This window comes from Crinia signifera, chromosome 5, assembly GCF_055691185.1.
Source record: "Crinia signifera chromosome 5, ASM5569118v1, whole genome shotgun sequence".
Classification (NCBI taxonomy): Eukaryota; Metazoa; Chordata; class Amphibia; order Anura; family Myobatrachidae; genus Crinia; species Crinia signifera.
Genome location: NC_139221.1, coordinates 23,896,936 through 23,906,890, shown reverse-complemented (window position 1 = coordinate 23,906,890; position 9,955 = coordinate 23,896,936). Strand labels below are relative to the sequence as shown.

At 45.1% G+C, this 9,955-nt stretch overlaps 1 protein-coding gene across 1 annotated transcript; it reads right to left on the bottom strand.

The window, feature by feature from the left end:
• Positions 1 to 2,765: 2,765 nt before the first annotated feature.
• On the bottom strand, positions 2,766 to 9,734 carry SOSTDC1 (sclerostin domain containing 1). The gene is made up of 2 exons (XM_083186787.1): positions 9,486 to 9,734; positions 2,766 to 4,378 (listed from the first exon to the last, which is right to left on the bottom strand). Exons 1-2 carry the CDS (start codon positions 9,688 to 9,690, stop codon positions 3,939 to 3,941), a joined length of 645 nt encoding a protein of 214 aa, XP_083042913.1. The 5' UTR covers positions 9,691 to 9,734; the 3' UTR covers positions 2,766 to 3,938.
• Positions 9,735 to 9,955: the final 221 nt, after the last annotated feature.

Sequence of the window (9,955 nt, the reverse complement as noted above, 5' to 3'; positions counted from 1 at the left end):
GAGCAGAGAAGAGTTCACACGACACGTGCTGGCGTTTCAGGGTATACAATATCAGCCCTTTCATCTGGGAAGTTTACATATCTGGAACCCAGGTTCCCAGACCTCATAAAAGATGAAATACAAAGAGGAGAGATCCTCCCGTCTCCAGGAATACTCCATATGAGGGGAGTAAAGGACTGCGGTGAGATACCAGTCCCCTCTCCCCTATAATCACCTCCAGACACCTAAATTGCATGGCCCTATGTTGGGGTGTGCACATCGTGGTCGTGTGCATGCATGTTAAATGAGATGAATCCAAAATTACAATGCGGCCTATAATTCCTCCCTGCGCCAAAATGATATGTATAACATAAATAGCACGTGGAGTGTTTAAGAAAAAACACAAAAACAGCAGCACTGGTTCTCTACGAACATTTTTTTCTTTGGTAGAACTGTGAAATATGGATCCGGTGGATCCTTTTTAAATGTTATTTTGGAAATAGCAAGTGCTTATGCACAGAGTGCAGTACCATGTAAAAGTCTGTAGGTGGTGCTGTGAGCTCCTACATGCGCTGGCAACGCTCTCACTGGTATTACGCAGGCAGTGCTATCTTGGAAGGGAGAGGATGAGTAAAAAGATGGCGAACAGTTAAAAACAAAATAATAAAATAGTATTAATTAAAAAACATATTTCACCTCTGCAATATAATGATGTTATTTAGAATGTTTATGTTAACTGCCTCCATTCTAGTACTAATGACCCTGTCAACCTAACCCATGTCGACCTTAGGTCAAGTCGACATGGTGGTGTCGACTGTCAACCTACTTGCTGGTGACCTAATGATCCACACCCCTTATACCATTGTCTCCTTCCCACTGCCAACAACAGCATCAAACCTGTGGGCTCAGCTGGCGTTGCTCCGAACAGGAGCACTCACTGATGTCGCCGTGTTTATAAACCTTGTACATGTTCTGTACTGGTGACTTGTTTCTGTTTCTTGTATTGTTCCTGTTTATGGGTCTAATTCCGCATGGAACGCTAATTATCATTGTAATTATTATATGCCGCCCAAAAGAGAAAATACCCCGTGCACATTTGCAAATGTATCGCAGATCGCTGTCCACTCACAGATCCATGCGCAATTCCCGAAATATCAGAGACTTTCCCCCATCTGTGCAAATCTGAGCAGCTCAGAGGCTGCCACTAACCTGCAGCTGAGACAGGCCGATCGGGCCCAGTGCTGACGTCACAGACCCACCCTTAAAACCTCAGGCACAGCTGCTTTTATTTTCGGACACGCCCATAAAAACGGCAGGTTTCCACGCCGGCATCCTGCCCGTCAAGCTCCGGCTACATTGCGTTTAGGATCCCTACGCATTTTCTGACGCTATTTCTGCTCACGCATACGCAATGCTTATGGTACGTGTACGCACTCATTCATATAATAGTTTGATGTGCAAATTGTCTAATTATTGTGGATCCAGGTTGAATTAAGCCCTAGGTACTTTGTAGGCGCTGCAACCCCTTGTGGCGCCAAATAATCGCACCAGTGTTTTCCTAGCCTGTGTTTTCACCATATTTCCAAATGTCAGACCTAGAATACTGGGGTAACATAGAAATCACAAACTTTGGGGCAAGAAATATACAGATTAAAGAGCTAATTCAGACCTGCTTGTTGAGCAGCGAATTCGGCCCTGTCTCCTATGGTGGGGCACTGGGCACAGGCGCTCCTACGCGTGAGCAGACCCCATGCAGCGAGCGCCTTCGGCAACATTTTCATTCACCAGGGCTGATTGACAGGTAGGGGGCGGGTCCAGAATGGGCCACAGCTGGAAAGGAGGAGGAGTCAGACATAACATGGAAATACTAATTATTATTTCAGGTGACAGATAATCACTATTCTGTGAGACTGTGCCCAATAAGAACAATGGTCATCATATTCTAGCTGCTAGAACTCCAGTCCAGGGCCTGTATATAGAGGAGGCCCGCATGGCAGTGGCATGGAATGGAACAGTCAGGCTGACATGGAATCCTGCATTGGTGGCATTTTTAATTTGGAGCTGTCCGCGAGCCAATCATAGCTTGCACCCTAGAAGCCAATCAGGAGCAGTCACTCTGATAGAGTCATGGCTGGCTCCAAATTTGAAATAAAACTGGCACTGTTCCTCTGCCTGCTCCTGGCTCCTTCACTGTGCTGCTACTGTGGTCTCAGCCTCCCCCTACAGTCGTGCCTAGGGACGGCACATGATGTCCTGCGGTCTTGTCCAGGGACCAGCAACCAGAATGGTAAGTTGTGAGGGCTATTTTGTCAGTAGAACTTATCAGGTATATGACGTTTCCCCTCTGGGTTGCTGTATTACTGGGCAGTACGGACAGTTTATTGGTTAGCATTACTGCCTCACAGCACTGAGGTCATGGGTTGTATTCCAACCATGGCCCTAACTGTGGGTTTGTATATTCTCCATGTACTTGAGTGGGTTTCCTCAGAGTACTCCGGTTTCCTCCCACATTTTAAAAATATACTTGTAGGTTATTTGGTTCCTAACAAAAATTAACCCTAGAATGTCTGTGTGTGCATGTACATGTGGTAGGGAATATAGATTGTAAGCTCCACTGGGGCAGGGACTAATGTGAATGTTCAATTATTCTCTGTAAAGCGCTGCGGAATATGTGTGCGCTATATAAGAAACTGGTAATAAATAAATTAATAAATTACACTGCACTGTAAAAATAACAAAATGAGTTAAAAAAAAACCCCAAAAAACCACAAAGATATCAGTTCTTCATTGCACTTTATGGCTTTTTAATACACATTCCAACACATGTACTAATAAAAATATTACAATAAAAATATACCACAATACTACATCATTATTTTACAATATCTACAAAAAAAGCAACGCGGGATGCAGTCTACTTACAGGTTGTAAGAAAATACTTTGATACATAAAAAATGCTTTAAGACATATAGGGGGAGATGTTTCAAAGCCTGGAGAGCAATACCAACGAAGCAGCCCCTAACTGTCACATTAAATGGTGTATTTAAAAAAAATTACAGTTAGGAGCTGATCTGTACTTTTCCCCTCTCTCTCTCCACTTTATCGCTCTCCATTTTTTGGCGCATCTCCCCCATAACGCGCTGTACAAGTGAAAATACACATTCATAAGCTTGTACAGCTCTCCTCTGCGAAGAGCCCAAGCTCACGAACAAGACGATGCGTAATTACATCGGCCAATAAATATTTTAATTACATTTTATATAACCGCCAAAGTTTTTCAACCATACAAAAAAAAAAAAAAACACGGCGGGCGCTTTATTTAAAGGGGTGAGTTAAAGCAATAGTACCGGGCAATGCAACGCCATCGTATAAGAAATCACATTTTTGGATATCATCAACGATGATGGTTTTTAAAAAAAAGGGGAGAATATATATTTTAAGCATAAAAAATTGAAATCCTTGGGGACTGAAACAAAAAATCATCGTCGGCATTTGGCAAGTGATACTGATTGGCACTGACTGGCGAATGAGATGAGGAGGCGGGCATACACATATTGAAACGAGCGTAAGAAATGGAAAAATATGGCAATATTATTGCCTAATTATTGATCTTTTAAGAAGAAGGCAAAGGTAAAGTTATGGTCCTTTGGAGAAAAAAATACCCCAAAAACTAGGGGTTTGATAAATTATTCCCACTTCTTCTGTATACTTTGTCTTGTTTAAGCACCTCCGATCCTGTTTTATAATAGCGTTAGACATAAAACATCCAAAAATTTGCTCAGAATATCTCAAAATAAATTTCAGTCCTTCAAAAAGTTTAGAAGATATAAAAATCTATGTGTCGATAATGTAGCTTCATCGTATAGTGTCATCCAACGAACAGAAAGGTCTAATCCCCGCTCTCTGGAGAAGAAGCCAACTTGGGTCCACCAAGTCCGTCATTTGGCACCATCCCATGCCTAGCTAGACATGTGCTTGCTGACCTTGCCTAGTCTCTTTCTGTCCCGGTTGCTGTTGGAGTGATGATGTTGGTGCGGGTGGATGGGTTTTACCGGGGAGGCTCCCTCATAGTTGTGGCTGGACTCGTTGTGCTGCCTTGTATACCTTTTGCACTTGCAGGAAGTGACCACGGTGACTTTGTAGGTTCTGCTGGTGCCGTCGGCGCACTGGAGCTGAATACGCTGTGTGCGCGTCTTGTCATTCACACAACGCCATTCCTGGGAGCTTCTACGGCTCCAGTACTTCAGACCATAGCCTCCTCCGATCCAGTTGGGTAGAATGGGAAGAGGGAGGCATTCCCCGGCACAAACCAGCTCCTTTATAGGTCTCAGACTGGTGCACTGGCCATCGGAAATATACTTGGTGGATCTCAGTTCCCGGCAGCCCACTTGATGGTGGTCTACAAATAGAAGAATGAGTATTAATTACCTTGAAAAGTATATTAGCCAATCAGCTGCAATTGAAAAATGACAGTTAGAATTTGATTGGATGGTGCATTATCACCTTCCATGTTATCACTGCTTTATCACTTCACCAGACTATATACATCTGCCCCTATATTCCTATTAAACTACTTCTATACAGCATAATATATATTATATTACAGTTTCTTATATAGGGCAGCATATTCCGTTGCACTTTACAATAGGAGCCAGTGATACAACAAACTGGGTATTTAAGGACTGCCAAAGGTAGGAGGGCCCTGCTCGCAAGCTTACAATCTATAGAGAAATAGGCATTAATTCCACCAGAATGCAAAGGTTCCTGTGTGCTGTATCATACGGTGACCTACTCGTTTGGCTGGGGGTCAGGAAGATGGAAAATGTGAAAAAGAGAGTGGATATGTGTGGACTGTACAGTGGGGATGTAATTAGATAGGAACAGTATATGCAGGTTAAGTGGCTGGTTCTGGAATTTGATGAGCTTGCCTGAAGATACAGTATGAGTTTTCAGGGATTGCTTATATGTTTGGAGACTGGGGGAGAGTCTTATGGTGGGAGAGCATTCCACAAAGTGGGTGCAGCCCAAAGAAAGTCCTGCAATAGAGAATAGGAGTGAGTAATGAGTGTGGATGAGAGACGCAGATCTTGGGAGGAGCGAAGAGGTCGGTTGGAAGATACTTTGAGATAAGAGAAGATACAGATGTTGGTGTAGTTTGGTTTATGGCTTTGGGCGGGATGTTATAACAGCCGCGGCCCCCCTTCGCCGGACATCGCATTTTTAATAACGGCATATGCTATAACATATGCCGTTATTCATGCAAGGGACAGCTCTTGCGGTAAGAGCTGTCCCTTGCGATGCGGTGCCGGCACTGGACTTCCGGGTCTGTGACCCGGGAGTCCATCTGCGCATGCGCAGACCCCGGCGCCGGCCGCAGGGCACGCTGGGAGGGATCCGTGACGGATCCCTCAAACAGCGCTGCGGTAAGAAGCCCATAGGCTTCTGCAGGGATTCGCCAGCTTTAGCTGGCGATTCCCTCCGCAGCGCTGACACTGCGGAGGCGCCATATAGCATATAGAAATGCGGTAGAAACCCCGAAAACAGGGTTTTTACCGCATTTCTGCTATATAGCATCCCGCCCTTTGTGTGTGAGTAGAAGTATTTTATATTGAATACTGTAGAATACAGCATGGTACACAGGGTATTCCCATATGTTCTCCATGTAACATCAAAGAAAGGGGTGTTCCGCATGCGAACCTCCAGACGCTGTGGCACTACACATAGCAGCATGCTCTGCCACGGTGTTTAGGGCATACTTAAATTGTGGCAGGGCATGATGGGATGTGTAGTTCCACAGCAGTAGAGCGCCCCATGTTGAATACCCCTGACATTAGACCTAGGGGTAGATTAAAGTTTCCAAAAATTAAAACTTACTTACAAAAGTTAGGGCCGACATCCCCTAGCGATGACAGTGGCGAATCGTTCCCATTTTAGCGGAAACAGATAATCAGCCAAGGACAATGGGTCGCGCCATAACATCTAATCAACACGTCCTTCAATCTCCAGAGAGAGAGCTTGTCTGCTTCTCCTCTCCACCACACATTTCCTCATGGTGTTAAAAGACGCCAGAAGTTTTTTTTGTTCTTCCTGCATATTGCATGATTAAAAGGCTACGGGAACAGTGCCAAGTGTTCACTGAGATCCAAATCCACCCCCCCCTCTACCCTTCAGACAAGTGGTGGGCTGCTCCAGGCAAGATGAGGGTGGCGGGGACTTCATTGCAATGTGTGGATGCCTGGAGCACAGGAGCGCTCAGCCAGGAAGTGGAGACAACTGCTGGACTCATATCAAAGCCTTTAATGTCTAGGAAAAATTGCCGGAGTGCCGCAGACAGGTGAGAGTGGGGAGAGGGGCGGCGCAGCCTTCTCCGAGCAGTGCCTACAGGTGCGGATATAGCCGGGAACGCCAGGGAAAGAGATATGGGGGCCTACACACGGGGCGACTGTGCTGAGCGATGTGAGTGATGCTAGGTGGCTCAGCACACTGCTCTGCACAGCAATGTGCAAGCAATGTGCCGCTGAGCGATCTTAGGTGAGAACTGACTGGCGATCTGACTAGATTTATCCTGTATGCAGGATCTTAATCGCCCAGAGATAGGGATGCACGGTCCCTACACACAGATCTAGTCAGATTGCTTAGAAGATGGTCTGAGTCCGTTTGGAATGGTGGGGGTATTAGGCCTTATGCAGTAAAATAACAACAGTAGCCACCATTTTACCTGACAGCTGATTGGTTGCTAAGGGTTACACCACATGGATGTTTTAACTGTTTCTTCAACCATTAAAGCAAGACATTTTGCACATCTCATCTCGCCGTATCAGGAGGCACTGAGAATAAATGCCTCACCCGCGGCTAATATCCTCCCTGTTGGTGCTATAATTGCTTTTGTTGCGCTCCCTAGTGGTAGCCGCAGGGGAAAGCAATTGAATCGCCCCCTGTATGTCATTTTGCAGATATTTGAAATGGGTTGCTTTGTATTCTGCTGGATATTCTTTAGATGCCATATTGTATAGAAGGGATGTTTAGTTGAAGAGTTTGGGGGCATGCTGCCCCAAATCCTGCCGGATCGTCCCATAATGGCACGTGTCACAATGGCGCAATTCGCACAGAAATTGCGCCACGCATGTCCAATCTGAAGGCAACTGCTGCCAGTATGGAATCCGTGCAGGATCCCACATTATAATCCCTGTAATATGATCCGCGTCGGGAGTTCTCACACTTTCTAAGGCCTGGATCTCAGTGTCAAGCTAATATTTCCATTGTCCCCCTTTGTATAGAGGTAGTGTCAGTTGCAGAGATCCACTCTTTGTAATGAATTGTATCACTTTAAATTGAGGCATTCACTTTGTCCAAAGTAATATTATATGACAAGCATTGGGGAGTAGAATATATATATATTAGTAAGCCTGCTCGAAGCAAATGCTTCGAAAGCTAGTAAGGTAGCTAATGTGTGAGAGAGAAAGAGATGAAGTTTCACTTGCTGCCAACAGATGGCAGTGATTGGATGACACAGACACTAGACATACTGTATATAGATGATAGATATAGATAGATAGATAGATAGATAGATAGATAGATAGATAGATAGAGATATATTCCAATAATTAGAGGTCAGCACAACTAATATGCAAGTAAACAATCTCTTTTATAAGAATCAGCAGATAAAAAGTCCCAGTGAAAAACAAAGATACAACAAAGTCCAAATACTTATCAATAAGTATATATCAACTTGCCACTGCAAGTCAGCCATAGTAGGCAAAAGATTGACACCAAAATGCTGACAGTTATGATGTCGATATTGTTGTAAAGTCAACAGGCAACAAACGGATCTCAATGAAGCAATAGAAAAAACAGATTGACCCAAAGTACACCGGTGGGCTGCTGATCCCTATATTCCTACACTGGTGAGCTGCCGATCCCTATGTTAATATCCATTCCATCCACCGAGCACAATCCAGAGCATGACACCCTGAGAGGACGCTACGCAGCCAACCGTACAATGAAAAGGCTATGATCTCATTGGTTGATATGGGTGAGAGGGGCGGGGTATAGACAACGAAGATCTTTGGGTCATTCTTTTGCATTCACAGAAAAAAAACACCTTAAAGCCCCAAAACAGGAACCAGCTAGTAACTTTCCTCTCGGCTAATACACAGGTATAAAACGTGTCCATAACACCCTGCAGCGCTGCAAGAGTTAAAATGCTTGAAAATCACCTGGATTAAATACTTTTCTAATAAAATAATGTATTTTATCAAGTGAGCTAACAGAATATAAACCTGTGGTATAACAGTAACATGCCACTATAAAGTGACCGTGTAACAACCCAACTTATGCTGCGTTCTAATTGCCGCCCCTGCAAAATTCTGGGTTTTTGGCGGGGCACAGAGCATCTCAGCTCTACAGACCCCATTCATACTGCACCTTAGTCCCGGGAAATTCCCGTGTCTGCCCCGTTCAAACTGCTTCCCCTGGTATGCCTGCTATCAAGTGTGTGGCATCTAAGAGCAGCTTTGATTGGATGTTTAAAAAGCAGCTTTGAGCAATGCAATGAACTTGCTTTTTTGCATTTTGTGAGAAAAACCCAGGTCTAGCCTGTTCACACTGCCACACACCCGTGTATTACCCAGGAAAAACCCTGCAAAAAACCTGTGTGTAATTCCTAGGGCATAACACCCGGGAATTTCACAAAGACCCTTTCACACAGAGACTCGACACGGGAAATTACTGCTCGCCCTGGCAAATACCCGGGTTTTTGTGGCAGTGAGAACGGGGTATAAGGTAACACCTGATGGTGAATTGCTATTAACAGCGACCCTGGTTCAACAGTTTCTAGTTCGACAGTCGCTGGGTCAACACCTAAGAAGTTTTTATCACCGGCCAATCAGCTCCTAACTGTGAAGTTACATGCTTGGTTTGAAAAATGACAGGTAGGAGCTGATTGGCCGGTGATAAAAACCAGACACTTTATCACTTCACCGAGGTTAATAAATCTACTCCTCAGTTCATTGGCTGGTGGTTTATCTCCTTTCCCTTTATCTTCAGTTTATCTCTTCTCCAGGTTTAATACATCTGCCCCACGATACGATATCGTTAACGATTTCCCCCCCTTCAACTTCCTATGCTGGACAAACGATGTATAGTGCATACCTACTGAACGATATCGCTGACGATATTGTCCAGCGGCCGTATTCAGGATCACATTCATGACATAGGCAGGATATGACTGCATGTGCAGATGACAGGGGGGTCGTTAAGGAGGACTGAGCGTCATTAATGACATAATGGGTGCACCAGACGATACGCACGATTATAGCACGATAATATTGTCATTGGGCATAGCGTTAAAAAATTATGGAAAAGTTCAGTGCTACACTTAACTTATCCAAAGTAACAATATATATATATATATATATATATATATATATATATATATATATATATATATATATATATATATATATATATATATATATATTACATAAACACACATGCCAGGTACTTACTGTTCCTGTCCATGGCAGAGGTGCCCGGGTGCCTGCCCCCGTTCCTGGCCTGGTTGCTGGCACTGCTGTTGGCCCCTGGCACTGAGTGCTTGCCCAGCTGTGCAGGGTACTGGATCTCAGTGGCATCGTTCTTGTAGGAGAGGCAGCCCCGGAGCAGGAGGCAGGCCAGGCAGAGCAGGCAGCGCTGGAGGCTGGGGATGATCATGGTCTGTGCTGGCTGCGGCAGTTACTGGACTGGAGCGCTGAGCCGGCTCCCCGCCTATATATACCGGTGGGCGGGCGGGGGCATCCCCAGGTGTCAGCGGCAGCAGGGAGAGGGGAGCGGCGGTCTCCTCCCAGGGACAGGCAGGGTAGTGACACGGGGATGCAGTTATAGGGTGGGGTGGCTTACATGGGGCAGGTGCGGAGTGGAGGTTGCAGGGGGAGGTTGAAGGGTGGCAATTAACAGGGGTTAGGGGTTGAAAGTAAAA